This window comes from Podarcis pityusensis (assembly GCF_964106645.2).
Source record: "Podarcis pityusensis genome assembly, chromosome: 4".
Classification (NCBI taxonomy): Eukaryota; Metazoa; Chordata; class Lepidosauria; order Squamata; family Lacertidae; genus Podarcis; species Podarcis pityusensis.
This window is the reverse complement of record NC_138027.1, coordinates 54,292,771-54,311,805: the sequence shown is the minus strand read 5'-3', so window position 1 is coordinate 54,311,805 and position 19,035 is coordinate 54,292,771. Positions and strand designations below refer to the sequence as shown.

Sequence of the window (19,035 nt, the reverse complement as noted above, 5' to 3'; positions counted from 1 at the left end):
ACAGTAAGAAAGAGCTTTACAGAGCAAAACACTGTAGCAAGCTGTATGATAACAGGCCAGACCATTTGCCTACCTTGCCCAGTAACGTCTACTATGACAGAAGTTATCATGGGTCTCTGGCAGAGGTCTTCCCCATCACTTGCTACCTAATCTTTTAACTGGAAATGCTATGGAGAGAACCTGTGACCTTCTGTACACAAAGTACTGAGCTACGATCCCTCCCCCAAAAGCAAGACAAAATATCCAGTTTTAAATCTAACTCAGCTAAGAGGCCCTTTGCAATAAAGGAAGGTTTTCACTGGCCCCCTCAAAGATAGTAAGAATAGTACAATACAAGCCTCCCTGGAAGCAGAGTTCCATCACTGGGGAGCCTATGGCAATAAATGCTATTAATCAGAGCTGTACTGAATCTTCACCTATGAAGTTTTTAAAAAGAGTGGAGTGTTGCACATGCACTCATTGCTTATCTTTTTTGCATACTGTTCTTAGGTGCTTCTTTTCCTGATCTGCCACTTTAGTGCCTTTTTTAAAAATGGAATTCCAGACACATACAGCATGAGGATGTCAGAGAGACAGTCAACTTTGACTTCATGGTGTTATCATGAAGCTGTATCAGAATGATGTCTTCCTGACTGCATTTTGAATAGTCAAACATTTTTGCCATGTTTCACAAATCCACACATACCTCCAAAAAAGAGTGAAGGCAAGTTTCATGATGGGGGAAATTTTTACAGACTTCCTTCCATTTTGGCTCAGCCCTCGCATTAATGTCACAGATATTACTGTATATTACTATAAAATATGTGTTTGCTTTAAGGCAAGCTTCTATAATTAAAACCTGCCCTGCGAAGATGGCAAAAATCTAAGCACTTTACCTTGTAACCACTACATGTTAGTCCTGCATTCCGTTTGGCCAAAACACACTTCATTCGCAGAAAAAAAGATCTCTCTATTTCATACTCTGAAAACAAAATACAAATGTTTCAAGACTCTTTACAATATTCCTTTTGCCATTTTAACAGTTTTAAATATTAAACCTGTAGTGCATTTTTTTAGTTATGCTTACAAACATGAAGCATGAATATGAAAGTGATAATTAGAATGCTTGCTAAGCCATTATTTGTCACAGGTCTCATGATTTTAAGCATCCCTCAAAACCTTAAAACCATGAATTTATTTATTTTAAACATTTTTAGGCCAGTTTCTGTACTATGTTCTCTGAAATGCCATCATTCTCTCAGAGGTATCAATTTTTACATTTCAGAATAAACATTTTACATACTTTTAAATATCCAATGACTTCCTTTCTTCTCCTTCCATGGTTCATTTGGTTCATTTTACTTATCTTCCATTCCTGCATATTTTACTATAACCAATTAAATCAGTTCTCTATTTTTACATTGTTCAAACATTAATCACACTGATGAATTTATCTTAATGCTGCCAGCATTTTCAGCTGCGTGCAATTATTTTCCATATATTCAATAAATATTTTCCGCTCTTCTTTAAATATGTGTTCTTCTTGTTCTCTTATTCTATGTGTTAAGCCTGAAGTTCTGCATATTCTAGCATCTTACGTTGCCAATCCTCTTTACCTGGGACCTCACTCACTTTCCATTTTGGTGCTAACAATACTCGAGCCGCTGTTGTTGCATACATAAAAAAACTTTTCTGACATCTGGGAATTTCTGTATGAATTATTCCCAATAAGAAGGACTCCAGTCTTTTTGGGAAGGTTATTTTAAACATTTTTTTTCAACTCATTATAAATCATTTCCCAGTACTCATTTACTTTTTTTACACGTCCATCACACATGAAAAAAGTCTTTCCATTTCCTTACATTTCCAACACATATCTGATTCTACTTTATACATTTTAGCCAACCTATTCGGAGTTAAAGACCATCTATAGATCATTTTCAAATAGTTCTCTTTGAATGAATAACATGCAGTAAATTTCAGATCATTTTTCCAAAGTTTATCCCAGAGGTTTATATTGTGTCCTATATCTATTGCCCAGTGTGTCGCTGAAGCTTTAACTAGCTCATCATTTGTTTCCCATTCTAATAAAAAGTTATACATTTTGGACAAAGGTTTATCCTTATTTTGTAATACTTCTCTTTCAAATTGTGAGCTTTGGTCCAAAAGTATCCACACTTTGAGAATGAGTTTACTATTAGAACAGAATAGGTCAAAATCAGGAAGTTTAAATTAACTGGAAAGCGGTGTGGCAATTTTAAAACTCCAGTATGACCAGCCGCACTGTTACATTATGCAGTAACTGTAGTTTCTGAACAGTCCTCAAAAGGTGTCCCACATGATGCAGTACGTTACAATACTCTAAACGCATACATGGAGAACTGTGGTCAGGCTATCTCCGTTGTTGAGAAAGATAGCAGTTGGTGTGCAACTGTTTGCAGGTGAAAGGTGCTTCATGCCACAGAGGTCACTTGGGTCTCTGAGGCTAACACCTCCATATTGGGAACCTGATTTTTCAGGTGGAGTACACTATCACCTGACAATGAACAGCACTTATACCGCTTCACCTGACTATAACAAACAAGAGAATAGAGCTTCATGCTATCAAAATATTGAGAACACCTCAGTCAGTAGATTTATAATAGATGCTGTCCAACACATGGAATAAAACCTGAAGAACACCATAGCATAACTCCCAATAAGCAGCCTTATGGTTGATCATCAAGGGAGCAGCAGCCCACAACATTATACACCAATTTCCACCAGCCAACCAGTTCATCAAGATATCATAGTGGATGGTACTGGACACCTCTGAGAGGTACAGGAAAATCAACAGGATTGCAATTTCTTACTCTCTCCTGACAAAGGAGGCACCACGGTGATCAAAGTTTCTGTGCCAAACTCTAACCAAAAATGGATTTAGATAATCAGTGTCGTTCAAGGGTGTCTGGGGTTGCGGGAACACCTTGTCCCCAAAAGGTACATTGGTAACTGGCAGGAAGCTGGCACAATTGTCTGGGTCCAGCATAGATTTTTTAACGAGTTGACTGAAAACTGCCTTATTTAGTGTAGCAAAGACACCCATCTCACACAGAGATGTTCATTTCATTATCTCTGAATATTTAGGTGTTTGAAATTTATGGTCAAATTGGAGCACAGGGTTTCAAACTATATTCCATTGTTAAAAAATGATTTTAATAATATAATTTTATTTGCAATTAAGATGCTTTATTTAAATGCAGAATTATACTTCCCTTAGTAACTTCCCAAACCCCCTTGATGAGGACTTCCACATTCCAGCAAATTGAGAAACAGTGTGATCCTGTGCATGTCTACTCAGAAGTAACTTCACCAAGTTCAGTAGAACTTACTCCCAGCTAAGCATACAATCACAGCCTAAATTTATTTCCTATGGATTAAGAAGTTGACATTTCTGTGCTGCTTCCACCAAATTAAGGCGTTTACATGCTTTCACTTTCTTCCATGTAACATACCTACATGAAAAACAATAGTTCTTCACAACAAACGGCTTACAAATATGAACAATACACATGTAAACTCACTAAAAATTGACTTTATGACATCTGTACTAAGATCCAACCATATCCTTACTGGTTCTGCTAGAAATTAGAGCAAGATATTAATTCTCACCTTCCATGTTCTTTTCTGGACATGTTGGAGGCACATGGATACTTAGCCCTTGCGCAAATATTTGGGCACCCTACATCTATGCACAACTTGCTACCTCCTGCCGACTGCATTCATTTTTTCTTTCCTCAAGGACCTGTGCCACACAGAGCACATCCTTGCTAGCTAGACAATTGCAATAAGCTGCCTGGTGAGAGATCATAGAATTGTAAAGATAATGCAGCTCCATACAGCTAGCAGGTTGATATCCCCTGCAGACAAACTACGAGAGAGAGAAATGACCTACCCACCTATCCTTGAATTGCTTGAGGATTTTGTTTGGTCTTCATTTTTAAGCAAACTGACTAGATTTGCACTTACCAGACTAATACGTGGATCAGAACGCAGTTATCCTTCTGTTTTCATACTTCTCCCATTTTGCAATACAGGTATCAGCTCAAAAAAATGTACCGAAATGCACACAAAAATGTGTATTTTAGGATAAAATGCGTTCAAAATGTGTCTTTTATAAAAATAATAATACATTAATGTGATTATTTTTGCTTTTAAAAAATTGCAGATAGTTGCAGAAACAGATTTATGATCAAATCAAATATCTTTAATACGGTCAATGACCAGGAAGCAATTTATAAAATATGACATTAAGAGTAGTATTGTGCTACAAGTAACAGTAAAAATATGGCCAATTCACAGAATTGGTGCTTATATTTAACAGATTTATGATCATATGTGAACCAACACACACCAGAAATGTGTTGATCCATCCCTAATCTATAGATAGCAAGAAGTTTCCCAAACCTATGAAGCTATGTAACTCCTGAGCCACCCAAGAGCTAGGTTCATAAACTAAAAAAAAACCCACACAAATCTATTGGCCTAACATCTATAAAATCCTGAAGATCTATCTAACTAGCTGACTTAACATGTTACATACAAAACATGAATATGTAAGCCATACCTTTACTTCAACACATTAAGTAAAAGATGACATTAGAATAACAAACTAGAAAATCTTTTTCTGCAAGGTGTCTCATAGTCTGCTACATTTTTTTTTCGAGTCAGCAGCTGCAGCAATCTAACTGGTAGCTAAAGACCCTTGATGCTATAGCCTACATTCTGAGAAAGAGCAGCCAATCTAAAATACACTTAGGAAACATGGCCACAGTTGAAACCTTGAAACTTTTAAACCTCTGCAGGATCAGGATCTCGGCATCTTTGTCAATTGTTTAGCAATAAATCCACTTGAGTGATCCTGCCACTGTTTTTTGTTTTGTTTTTTGCACTGTATTCTCACCCAGCTGCTACTGCTGGCCCTTAAATAACACTGGTCAACAACAATTTTTTTGTCTGCGTTTTTTCAGTTGATTTAGGATGAATCTGATGCGCTGAATCCAAAAATCACATTGGTTTTGCTCAATCAGGTCAAGTTTTTGAGATATGGCCACATGTCATTTTTTTATGTTTTTGTTCACATGTACGCTTGAGTGGAGCATTTTAGAAGAAGTTGGTGGGGGTAAAATGCCATGTCGAATAATTGTTTTGATTGGAAATGATTATTTTAATGACAAGAAGAATTCAGGTCCGATAGTTCTGGGTGATTATGTCGAAAAGGGATCAGTTTGAACTCATAAAACGTCGAAATCTTCCATAAATTGGTGCGGCTGGGATCAACAGAAAGAACCGGAGCAGCCTCAAGTATCCTGATCTTCAATCAGCACGTCGTCCTGTAGCTCATTGTGATGAAATTCCAGTGCCTATCTTCGGAGAACCTCCTGACATTAGTGACGAAGATGCCTCCAGTGTTGAAGGACATGAAGAAGAAGAAGTGGTTCTTGAAGATGATGCTCCACATCCATTTTCCCAAAAGGAGTTGAATGATCTAGTTCGCAACCTCAGCTTGTCAAAGGTCTCTGCCGAACTGTTGGCATCCAGATTGAAGGAAAAAAACCTCCTCTCTGACAGTGCTCGCATCAGCTTCTTCCGCAACAGGCATCAAGAGTACCTCCGTTTTTTCTTGGAAGAGAAGGACTTGGTGTACTGTGCAGATATTGTGCAGCTTCTGCTCAAGCTTGGAGTGCCACAGTACAAACCCAAAGATTGGAGACTGTTCATTGACAGCAGCAAGCGATCACTGAAATGTGTTCTGCTACACAATGGCAACCAGTTTGCCTCTATACCCCTGGCTCACTCGAGTACACTGAAGGAGAACTATGCAGCGGTGAAGTATGTGCTGGAGAAAATTGGTTATGATCAGCATAAGTGGTTTATTTGTGTTGACCTGAAGATGGTGAACTTTTTGTTGGGACAACAATCTGGCTTCACCAAGTACCCATGTTTTCTGTGCATGTGAGATAGTAGGGACTGTGCTCAGCATTACACGAAGAAGGACTGGCCTTTGTGGAAGGAATTGGTGCCTTGCAAAGAAAGGAACGTCATCAACGACCCTCTGGTGGACAGAGACAGAATACTATTCCCACCGCTGCACATCAAGCTTGGCTTAATCAAGCAGTGCACCAAGGCTCTGGACAAGGATGGTGACTGCTTCACTTACTTGTGCCAGGCTTCTCCAGGATTGACCATGGAGAAGTTGAAAGCTGGCATCTTTGACGGTCCTCAGATCCGTCAGCTCATCAGAGATCCAGAGTTCGGAAACTCAATGAACGAAGTGGAACTGGAAGCGTGGAAGGCATTTGTTCTGGTAGTGAAGACCTTTCTTGGCAACAATAAGGCCAGAAACTACGCAGAACTTGTCAACAACATGCTGACTGCTTTCAGAAACCTGGGCTGCAACATGAGCGTCAAGATGTACTGCCTATTTTCACATATGGACCGGTTTCCTGAGAACCTGGGTTCAGTGAGTGACGAGCAGGGGGAGAGATTGCATCAGGACATGAAAGAGATGGAGACCAGGTATCAGGGTCGCTGGGACGCAGTCATGATGGCTGACTACTGTTGGACTCTGAAGAGAGACCTCCCTGCCACTGAGCATTCCAGGAGTTCCAAGAAACGGAAGTTCAAGCCCTGAAGTTTGAAAAATGGTGAAGCAACATGCAATTTACGTGTACTTACCTTTATCAATGCCCACCATTCAGTTTACAGTAAACCTGACCTGATGGAGAGAAACGGATGCCATTTCCTGATTCAGCAGTGCAAAAATACCCTAAATCAGTTGTAGAAATCTAGACAACATTCAAAAAGTAAAAAATTGTTGCCCAGTGTAATCATTGTCAAATCACTGAATTTCCATTGAAGAACTGTCAACTCACTGAGTCTTCTAAGAACATATACCTGCTGCTTCAAGTTAAAGGACAAGTAAGGTAAAAGGTAATGGACCCCTGGACGCTTAAGTCCAGTCAAAGGTGACTATGGGGTGTGGTGCTCATCTCACTTTTCAGGCCAAGGGAGCCAGCAGGCAGCCTTCTGGGTCATGTTGCCAGCATGATTAAACGACTTCTGGCGCAACGGGACACCATGGAGAGTGCCAGAGCTCACATGGATTCGAACCACTGACCTTCCGATCAGCAAGCCCAAGAGACTCAGTGGTTTAGACCACAGCACCACCCACGTCCCTAAAGGACAAGTGAGGGGTAGTGGGAGTTATGACAAAAGGAGTATGTATGGGAAGGAAACCTATCCTTTTCCTTGTCTAGCTCCAATACTAGAAGTACAGCACAGAGAAAACCTCTTAAAGGAATGCAGACAGGTAAGGATGAGGAAGGGAGGTTTTCCTCCACACCCTGCATGCTCCTTTTCATGGAAAACCTCCCTGCCCGCTTTATAACTAAACCAGTAAGTTCATGTGCAACAACACAAACACACATACACCTACCTGGCGCTCAGATTAGTAGCTTTGTGAATTCAACCAGAAAGCAAAACAAGAAACCCACTCCAGAGTTTCAAGCAACATTCCCCTTCCTGGGGTTTAGGTCTTCCTTAGGAGATCCCACTCCAAGAAGGAGAGCCACATTCCAAACATCTCAAAGTTTGCTAAACAAATATTACAGCTAACTTAAATGGTCAGTTTACTGCTCCCTACCTCAACACCTATGTTTTTTGTAATTCCCCCCAGTGTAAATTCAGCCATCCTGGGAGTGGCTTGCAGATAATAATAGTGTTTGATCCTCTAGACTGCTACTACTCAGACCATTTCTAGCCACAAAAACTGGAAAAACATCTGTTCTCTTTGAATTACAGTCATACCTCGTGTTGCGTTCCACTCTTGTTATGGACTTTCAGCTTACGAATGCGGCAAACCCGGAAGTGTTTGCTTCCGGGTTCGCCGCCTGCACATGTGCAGAAGCGATCTGCGTGCTTCGAGCATGCACAGAAGTGCTCAATCGCACCACGCACATGCGCAGAAAAGGCACTCTAGTTGTGGACTTTTCGGGATGCAAACGGCACCCCGAAACGGATTAAGTCCACAACTAGAGGTACCACTGTATTAAGCACTTTTTAAAGAAAATTTGCAAATAAAACTCTAGACAGTATTTTCCAGATACATGGCCTGCTACTGGACAATGTGTGATACTTAATGAATTAAAACCAAAGGGACAATTCATCTCCATGTGTAGCCACCATCAGAGGGGCGACGAATGTTGTGTTTCTCCTTTCCCTCTTGGAGACCATGTACTGGCCAATACTCAGAACAAAAGGTCAGCATGGTTCTAGTGTATCCAGACCTTCTGCACTATTCCAATGTAATGGCTGGTGCATATATGACAAAGAGGTGGAAGGAAAGAACAGACATTTACCAGGCCTTATAAGAAACTCTCCACATGTGACAAAAGAAATCATGCTCCATGTCATTTGTGTACCTTTGTCTTACCCATACATCAAGTAGATTGCTGATACTTTGAAGATCAGACAATCCAGATATTAAGAGAGAACATAAAACAGACTCATCTAAAGCCACATATTTATTTACATCCAGTTTGAACTGAGATGCCAATTATCAAATACACATTAAAGATAAAATACTCATTTGATCTCGTCAATGGAATTTCAAATAAGTGAATTGTTCTTGTTTTAATCAAGTATGTATCTTAAATTATCCCATTTCCCTGGAAATTCAAAGACATGTCCAACTTCAAAAAAGATTTACAAATATGTCCTATGGACATTTAAATGGTTTGCTCTGCTATACGTCATGGTACTAAAAAAGGAGGCAGTGGCTATTTTATGTAATGAATTTGTGCTTGTACATTCAGATTGCACATGACTATTTAACAAGATACTTTAGCCCCTTCTGTGAAATTATGTTTAGCTTTCATGCAACCCTGAATCATCCCTGAGGTGATGGAATGAAATCAATCTTACTTGCTCTCTCCCATTTCTATGTGTTTTGAAGAAGGATCACATAAAACTTCAGAATGTTCTGTTTGTTGCCAAATGGTCACAAAGCATTTTTCACAACTCCATACCTACTATACCCTTGTTCACAGAGCAAAGTCATTTATTATTTCATAACTGTAGTTTACAACTTAAAGTTTCATCACTGTGAACAAACCTATTATTGCAACTAGATGTGCTGAAGAATGAAGTTTTAATATTATTTTCACAATTTGGAATGGGATGAAAGATGCTACATCAATATAGCTAGATACAACACTTGGCCAGGAACGCTTTTTACAATTGTAAATTTCAGTGGATTAAGTGTTAGCATGTTAAGATCAGCACTACATCTCATCATCCTTTTTACTTGTATATGGTCATATCATATGGAAGTACCTTGTAAGAGATGAGGATGAAGAGGCTGGTGAGCTGTTAGAACCGCTGTCATTTCATCATGGTCTGATGGATGTATATACTCATAAATGCTATTACCGGTGAGTTCCACCTGTCAAGAATATATTTAATACATTCAGAACTATAGCAGATTTTTTTTCCTTTTAGTATTATGTTTCAGAGGTCTCTTGTATGTAATATACATATGATTTACAAATACACCACTGCATTTCTAACACTCCTATCATCTTCCTGGACCAAAAGCAGCTATCAACCAATAGCCATGTTCTACAAGTTGTTTTGTCTTATCATGAGCAAAAAAAAGGTTCAGTTGCAGTATACATGACTTGAAGACTGTGATCTATGTAAATACTAATTACACCAAAAAAAATATATTCAGTGTTAAGTATGACCCTATTTTGAGCTCTAGATTCAAACAGTTGTTGCTGGAGGAGATAACAATGAAATAGAATGTTTAGTTCCCGTGATTTTTCACAATGAAAAAAACCTCTAAGTGGCATAACCCCCTTTTTAAAAATGTGTGATCAGAGCTTGGATGGAGGGTGGTAGGGGAGAAATGAATAGCCCAACTCATTTCTCAAAGGCTAATCAGAGTTTGGTCTTTTCCTAAAGCACTATGCTCACACAGCCCTGGCAGTGTGGCTGTTACATTGAGCTTGGGAACAGTGTATACACCATCCATTTGAACTCATGATTCCTCATACAACTGACATAGCTAGCTTTTCTATAAAGGTGAATTCACACCTTATGCAAATTTTACCATTGCAGTTAGCATTTAGTAGGTTAAAACTGCAAAACAGTCCTTTTTATCATGGTCTGGATGAGCTATTAAGAGTCACAGGTTCAACCGTTTCTTCATGAGACTAGTATTCTGATTGAGTCCCAACCAGAACTAGGACATTTAGGGTTGGAATGAAAAGCAGCTTTAACAAGTTTGTGAATTAGACTTCACAGTTCTCAGTAGTTAACTAGTTAACAACAGGTCTAAATTTAAATATGTGGTTGAACTCATGTGTTTTCTACAAGCATGTGCCTTGCTTTACTGAATTAAGGCATAGATTCATTTAGAGATTGGAATCTCAACCAAGTTAAAGTTTTAAAAGCTGTCCCTCAGTACATTTTATAAGCCAGAGAATGCAGCCTTTCATCTGGCTAACAGCTATGTGAATGCTTATTCAGTCTTGTCCTGTGGGCCTTCATTCCAGTTTTGAGGAAACAAGTGGTATATAAGCAGGGGCAGATCCACCCACATGGAAACAAGTAGTAGTATCGGTTTGCATCTCTGTGTCCTTTCCAAGAAGGAAGAATTACCCCAAATCAGACCTAACATAACACAGCTCACTGCTTCTAGCTTTGTTGGGAAAGAGGCTGTAAATGCAAAAGAGACAGTGTTTTACCCAAAGCCATTATTCCAAAATATATTTTCCTACTTATTGTTCTCAAAAGGAAAAAAGGGTAAAAAAAGAAGGTAGAGTATTGCAGACAGGAGAGTGAAAGAGGCAACACAGTTTGCACAATGAACATTTTTAGGGAGTGAAGGATAGAAACTGGAAAGAGGAAAGGTGGTTTGAAAAGGCAGAATAGGCAGCTATAGTAGAAATCAGAGACAGAAAGAACTTGGGGAAGGGTAGAACAGACATAGTCATACCTTATAGTCTCTTAACAAGGCATCACATGTATAGAATTACCTCTTTACCTATACAGTATTGGCGCACAGAAAAAGTGAGGGGAATCCTCTCCCCAGAATACCAAAACAGTCAAAAGTTTTTTAAGAGTGCCTCTAGACCTCACATACCTCCTTGCCATGCCTCCATTTAGGGATCTGCTACTACTAACACAACTAGTTGCTTTCTTTTACTTTTATTTTTTCCACCAAAGAACTCCCTCATTCTATTGGTGTCTGCTTTCCTCTGAGAGTCTCAGAGAAAAGCAGATGTCACCAAAGCAGAGCACTTTTGAAAAGAAATGAGAAGTTACTAAAAAAAAATAGCTAGAAAGTTGGTTTTTACTGTGTAGGCAACTGGTGAACATGGTGTCATGTCAGGGACAAGTCTAGTACAGAGGTCTTTTCTAATCACAGAAAAGGAAATTATTTCAAAAGGTCCAACAATGACAAAAATGGTCCTGCAAAAAACCTTAGTGCCCAATTGTTAATTGCCCCTGAGGAAACAGCAAGCAGGTTGCTTCTGCTGCCTTGCCCTTCCCCTCTTAGTGGTGCCTAGGCAATACGATTCCAGACTCTACCTCAGGTCCCTTGTCCTATCAGTGAGTTCTTAAATAGTTACATACCATTCTTAAATCTTTTATTAAGATAAATAACAATCTGTCTCTAATTAGTAAAAGTCAAAGCAAATATGTGGATCTTCGCTCAAGGCTACAAGGAGAAGCCTGCAAAATGAAGCTGGCAAGCTAATACTGACCCACCATGCACTTTAAGGCCCACATGGGAGCATTCTGTAAGAGCCACTCCACACATGAAAATAAACACCCTCTTTACTGTTTACTGAATCAGCAGCACTTCACCCAGGTTTCAGGAAAAAAAATATTTCCATGATAGTGGGAACATCCAGTGTTGATAAATGGCACAATCCTCTACATCAGAAGGAAATTGCACTAAGTGGTATATGATTGCAACCTAAGGTTGCTAAAGAATAACTTTTCAAACAATTAAACATGGGCTAATTACAAGTTTTGGGCACAAATATTTCAAAATGCTGTATCACATCCCAATTCAGCTTGCTAACAGAAATAGAATTGCTTTATTCTAAACACATGTACTTGAAAGTAAATCCCATTGTTTTCAGTTGAACATACATTTAAGAAATTGTTAGTTACCTTTAAAATGAACAAATGTAACAGTGCCCTAAAACCCCAAACACTAACGTTTGAGCAGAACAGTAGTAAACCTGGTTTTATGAGTTCTACCATAAACATATAAAACGCTTTACTGAAAAGGCCACAAGGCTGGCAAAACTCAAGAAAAATTGCCTGAATTCCATGTGAACACTCATAAATCTGCTCCCTTTTTATTTTTTCCTAAAGCACATTTACTATAAAACTCAGGTTTCCTCTGTTTTCACAGCAGCTAACACTACAAGTGGAGAGACTGCTGTTGCACTCAGTTCCTGCTTGTGGACTTCCTATAGGCATCTGGTTGGCCACTGTGAGATGGATGGGCCTTTGGTCAGATCCAGCAGTTCTTCTATTCTTACTGCATACAATTCAAAACACAGACTGGAAATTTCCACTTTTTTTCTAGAGATCTATACCACTGCTCTGGCCAATGGCCATTTGCAACAACACCCAGCTAGGAATAGGCAGTACTTGCTGTAATTTTATGACAAGTGGACTCTGCTGTATCCAGCTTCCAGGGGGCTTTAGTAGCACAAGGGTGAGTAGAGTTAGCAAAGCACTTTTGTAGACTGCATTCTTAGTTTCAAAATGTATATAAGTAACAAGCCAAATGCAAAGTTTTTCCTTTACAGTGATAAGCTGTGTGAATTATTTAACTTAAAAAAACAACAATGAAAATCAATTCAAAGGAAGAACATCATCATTCAGTGGGGGGACAGAACTTGCTCCTACCTGTGATAAACCTAGATGAACAGAAGCAGTTTCTGAGATATACATTATTTTGCCATCAGATGATACCACAAAAACAAACCCATCCAGAGTCTGCAAAAGAGAAAGAAATGTAATAAAATCTTACCACTTACAATATACAGTCAAGTTGCTTGTGATAAGTTTTTTTTATTTCCCCCTACAGAAGAACATATATTTTAAAACATATTACCCAATTTGGCTTGATGAAGACTAGGTTAGGTTGATTAAATATGTGTATCACTTCCCACTAAAACATCCCAAAATGATTTATAAGCAGGTAAATAATAAAATTAAGTATACAATAATAAAATTAAAACAGATTTAACTGTATTATATAATTGGTGCTGCCCAATTACTATTATACACACACTATAAAAAGTTAAATCTAACTCAGTCTCTCCTTACATATGCTAGTTTTACAGCAGCAGCAAATTTAACATTCTCATGTTGATATTGAGTTATTATAGTACTTAGCAAAAATCCTGAGTTCTTATGGGGGAAACCAATCCCAATTAATTGGTAGAAATAACTTATCACTATTTACAGTTTTAATGATTCCTGAGTGATGTTTTACATTCTTCTGACTATTTTTATTGAGGGTTTCGTGAGTATAGAATAATCTGACAAGTGGCTCCTTTGAAACTTGTAATGAAAAGAACATGAATGTTTCATAAATAAGTTTTATGAAACCATAATTTCAAAAACGATAGAAGGGAAACCCCTTGAAAGTTAAAACTACCTTATATAATTGTTCACAAGTAACTCTGCAATATGCTACTTTGACTGATTCTATAGTTATTGCTTGGGACCTAATATTGCATATTTTAACCAATAAGATAAAATGAAGGCTCAGCAAAAATTAAAGAATACTGTTGTATTTTAAAAACGCTAATCCTGATCACATGAGTAGATTTAAATCTGCTTCCAAACACCATTTTGAGGATTCGGATATGAGTCACAAAAGGAAAAGCATCTCAGTCCCAGAAACATGTATTTGGAAGCAAGCTCTGCTGATCTCAGGGAAGAACCTTAATGCACTAGAATACCATTTCGTATGCAGCAGGTCCCAGGTTTAATCCCTGGCATTGCCTTTTGAAGAATCTCAGGTAGCAAGGCAGGTAAAGTTCAAAAAAGCCTGCCAATCAGAATGGCGCAATGACTGAGAGAGGTGCCACAACTCAACAGCAGAGCATCAAAGGTCTCAAGTTAAATTGCCAGTTAAAGCATCTCAGGTAGGCAGGCTGAGAAAGACCTCTGTCTAAGACCTTAGAAGTTACTGCTTATCAGAGGACCAAATGTTCATTAAAACAAAACCCACCTCTACGCAAGTGTGATTAGACCATAAGAATTCTCCATATGGAGGGAAAGAGGTCTACATTTGAAAAGGGAAATGTATTTCTAAATACTGTACATAGATAAAACAATTGCCTTTTATATTTACTAGTTCATATTTTAAGATGCTGAAACAAAAGGAAAGTAATAAAAGTCTGCAACAGAGGGGCAAGTTCAATGTTACCCCAATAAAAAATATTCCAAATTATTCTCTGACCTACTCTACTTTTACAGCATGTAATTAGAACCAGATTACTCTTTGGTTTCATTCCCGCCCCCCTTCTTCTGAACATAAACAAAACTTTGTAGCAGTATTAACATGGGGAAGAAATCACTGCTTTCTTAAATAAAACATTGCTTTAAAACATTCCTCATAAACTAGCAATTTGTTCCCCGATGTTATAGTTAGGCTGCATTGGCACTTCCATTAGAAAACCTTACTTTTAGTGGCTCTTTAAATACGTGGCACTCCCCTCCCTTCTTTGCTCAAAGGTGAAAGCACACATATTTTCAGTAAAGTAGCTGCATGTCTTAAAAACAACATTTATAATTCATAAATAACTGGACATTTTAAATAGTATTACATCATTATTTTGTGTTAAACACAATTTGAAAATAGTAAATTAAGAAGTTGCAGATATGTTATAAATATTAATTACTGCAAACCATCTCAAGCATAAGAGGTAAGATACACATTTTTAAATAGCTAGCAAATAAATAGATGTCACTAAGCTTCTTACTGTGTGCCAAACTATATTTTTGAAAGATTAATTTATATCACATTTTGTTTAAACATATATTTGATTTTTGTCAACAAAGATGTTCTAAAAGTTTTTTTTCTTAAAGTATACACTATTTTTCATGAAGTTGACTTTCTATGCAACAACATTATGACAAATAAAGTATACTTTAAGGATGTGAATCAATTTCTGTTTTCATTAAAGTCATTTTCAAAACAGGTTACATTCCAGCAAAAAGATCATTATACACCTCATTCTACATCAATGGCAAAGCATTTGTTAATGTGTTACAATTATATACACCCCACTATCCAATGGAAATTAGTGAAAATAATGATTAAGATATGGAAACCTTTATCATACAGTGTCTGTTATTCAAGTTTCAGAAGGCCCTGCAAATGTCAATCTGCTAGTAAAATGTGGTTGAAAAGTTTAAGAACCAAGGGTGCAACACTAACCCCCTTACCTAGGAGTAAACCCCATTGAATTAAATGGGAACTACTTCTGAGTAGACATGGTTAGAACAGTGGCATAAAGCGTAACTAAAACAAAGTTGTCAACCCTTACCTCATATTTTCAGGGCTACCTTTACCAACATGCAAAACGGTTACAATAGTGAGTGTAAGATGAATTATAGTAATTTTGAAAAACGGTTTATTGTTTTATTTTACCGGTTTCACCTACTCAAGGCTGCTTTTCTCTTTATTATACCTGTAAAATCAGGAGGAATTTACTAGCAAAAAAAACCTTTTGTGAGGTGAGCACACGCATGTCTATACCCTTTGCAGCATTGGGACTTACACAAGAGAGAGAAGCAGAATTCCAAAGTGGATCAACCAGATTTTGAACAACTGTATTTTCAGGTGCTAACGTCAATGGAAGATCTAATCCAGATGTTCTCCTCCCACCACAGGAGCCATGCGTTCTTTTAAAGGTTTTCCCTACTGAGCAATGAGTGAACTGAAATCTCCCATTAAAAATGCATGCTTGTGTATAGATATAGATATGCAGCTGTTTAAAAAGAGCCTATTGCAGCACATGTAGATTGACTGAAATGTGTGTAAATGCAAGCATATATTATAAATTACAAGCCACTAGGGTTTCTTGCCCATTTATGCTACTTGATTTATGGTTGTCCTGCATACACAAGATCATCACATTCTTTTATTTTGCATTAACCCATTCATTGCCACTCCCTAATTCTGTACCCCCAAATCATAATAAACCTGGACTGGAAGTCCCAATCTACCCCTAAGAGGAGGGAACTGGCCAGCATGTGCCCATTTTCTCTGCGACAGGTTTGTTCACAAGCCGCTGTTACTACACTCATGGACCGTCTCCTCCCTTTCGCCTTTGAAACAAAAAAAGGCGGCTCTCTCCAGGGGACCGAGCCTTGTGTTTTGGGGCGAGATCCAGTGGGTTTAAACGCAACGAACTTCTCCTGAAACAACACAAGCAGTATTGAAGAAGCAGCACGAATCGCAGAGACTCTACCTGAAGCAAATGCGAGCCCAGCTCCTTCGCGACATTATCCAAGGGGCCTAATCTGCTCGGCTGTCCCCAGGCGTCTCCCAGACCTAGAAAAGGAACCGAGAAGCCTCAGTTAACGCACATGAATACAGTTCATCTGAAGCACTAGCGGGACGTGCAAGTTGGCCTTTTTCCTCTGCAGCAGAGGGAGAGAAGCAGCGTAACATTGGCTGGGTCATATTAGGGGGAGCTGGGCCTCCCTGCCCTGCCTGTGCAGTTCCCCGAGCGGGTTTCTCGGCGAGTTAGGTGGTCTTTTCCTCAGGAAAATTAGCTCCATGACATTAGGGTTTAGATTCAGCTGAAGGCCGCCACGTTGCGAAAGGGCCTGGCCGGCCCACATGTTACTCAGGGTTCAGTTGCCATTTTAGAGGTGGGGGTGATCCCCCACAAAGTAACATAAGCCTCCCTGAAATCGGCCGAAGGGACCTCGCTAAAGACGCCCTCAAAAAGCGTTTTGTACTCTCTCTCCTCTTCCCCTACCCCCCCCGCCATCTTCCCACAAGCCCTTGCGAAGGGAGGCCACGGAGGCAAAAGGCAGCCGAGCCGTACAGTATTATTGCCTTGGTGCTTTTAAGCGCAAACGTTTGGTCCCTTCACTCAAACGCCCGCTGCTGTCGCTTCGGCAAATCCATCCATTTGCCCCTTTCACAAATCCTTCCGATTCAAGACCTCCCCATCTATACAACTTGACTTTGGGCGGAACGGTTTGCTAGCAAACCGTGCAGCTCCTGTTAATTGGATATATTATATCCACCCTTTAGATTTCTAAGAAATAATCAGAGTTAGACCCAGTGAAACCAATGAAATTATTTATTTCAATGGGTCTATGCTGTGCATAACTTGAACGTAACTTTCCCGCCTTTTCTCCTGTGAGGGAAAATTCCCTCAGCCGCGTGAAATCCCCTGGTTTCCTCCACCCTCGGAAGTCCCTTCAGCAGGAAGTCTAGACTGAGGGTAGATGCGATCTCACGCTGTTTATCCCGGGCCCGGATCTCCTTCAATATTACACATTCAATCCATTTGAAAATAGGTTCTTGAATATGAATGGCATTGCTCGGACCCACCTCCTGACCCACTGAGAGGTTGACCAACTACCACAAAAGTAGTGGGATGTTGGGAGTAGTAGTAGAAGAAATCAGATAATAGGGCTGTCGCTTTCGTAGACAACTTAACCGCTTATTCTTTAAGGGGACCGAAACACCTTAGCGCTCACACTCCTGGTTGTCTGTAGAGCGTGGACCACTGCTTCACTTCGGCTGCTTTTAAAATAATAATTATTCTTTAAATAGTGCTCTGTGTAAGCGGATGGCCGAAGCCTCTTTCACCAAAGAGAGGTCATAACATAATGCCCTTAACTTCAACACGGCCATTTCACAACCCCTCGAACAGGCTTCGGATCAAAACAAAATGAGTACTCCAGGCGGTTCCTCGGAGATCCTGTTTTTCCCCTGACATTGTCCTCGGGAAACTCATCTCTCCTAAATTACTAGCAGTAACGAAAGCAGCAGCCCATGTGCAAAAGCCGCCGAAACCAGCAACGCCACAGGTTGCATCAGGGAAGAAGAATCCGTTTGCAGAATCCTCCCAAGGTTTCAGTTCTAAGCTAAACATGTGCCACAAGTCAGCCTGCAGGGAAGGAAGACACACACCCCGCCAGGCCACCGTTGAAGATGTCGGGGCTTTGGCCTGCCCATTGGACCCTAGAAGCCCCAGCCCAGCCCCTCGAACAGCAGCTGCAACGGCGCTCTATATGTACTCTATACATGCATTCCTGGCCCAAATCTTTATGCTGAAAGAATGTTCAGAGACTAAACATGCGATTTGGGTGTATACTGGCATAGTATATAAACCTTAACTCATAATATTACACTACACACGCTATACCTTTAAAGCATATTCAAACCACACACACAGCCATGGCTTCAAGTTTCAAGAAAGGAAGGATATTCCGAATCCGTCTCAACGTCAGGAAGAATTTTCTGTTCAACAGTGGAACGGACTGGCTACCTCGGAAGGTGGTGGACTTTTCTTCCTTGGAAATTTTTAAGCAGAGGTCGGATAGCCATCTATTATGGATGCTTTAGTTGAGATTCCTGCATTACAGGGGGTTGGACTAGATGACCCCCGGGGTTCCTTCCAACTCTACAATTCTGTGAAGAACCCCACAAACTGCATTCCCCCCCCACTGAACTATATTTACGAACTACAGTTCCCATGATTCTTTGAGGGGGGAATGTGATCTGTGCTTTAAATATCTGGTGTGTACTGCAGCCTACATAGATTGTACATACTATATAATCTCTCCCACGCCCTTCGCCCCCTCTCTCCAGTCCCACTCTGCTCTCTGCTAATAACAGTTTTGTGACACGGAATGAAAGATTTGCATGAAGGCTTGCTTTAAATCGTGCTGCAAACGACCGCTCCGCCCGGAGCTAAATCAGAAGCAAGTTGCTCTGAA

General features: G+C 39.6%; 1 protein-coding gene across 3 annotated transcripts in view; it reads right to left on the bottom strand.

The window, feature by feature from the left end:
• The window catches only part of SIM2 (SIM bHLH transcription factor 2), a 51,409-nt gene that overhangs the window by 15,318 nt on the left and 17,056 nt on the right, over positions 1–19,035 (bottom strand). Inside the window, exons 1-5 of one of the 3 annotated variants that reach the window (XM_081004429.1) lie at positions 17,642–17,772; positions 16,542–16,624; positions 12,958–13,047; positions 9,355–9,463; positions 876–961 (exon numbers count right to left, since the gene is read on the bottom strand). In XM_081004429.1, coding sequence (XP_080860555.1) covers positions 876–961; positions 9,355–9,463; positions 12,958–13,002 — 240 coding nt within the window. In that variant the 5' untranslated portion in view covers positions 13,003–13,047; positions 16,542–16,624; positions 17,642–17,772. Of the gene's footprint in view, positions 1–875; positions 962–3,630; positions 4,123–9,354; positions 9,464–12,957; positions 13,048–16,541; positions 16,625–17,641; positions 17,773–19,035 lie in introns of those variants that run through there. The other 2 variants (XM_081004428.1, XM_081004430.1) reach the window with 2 other exon arrangements.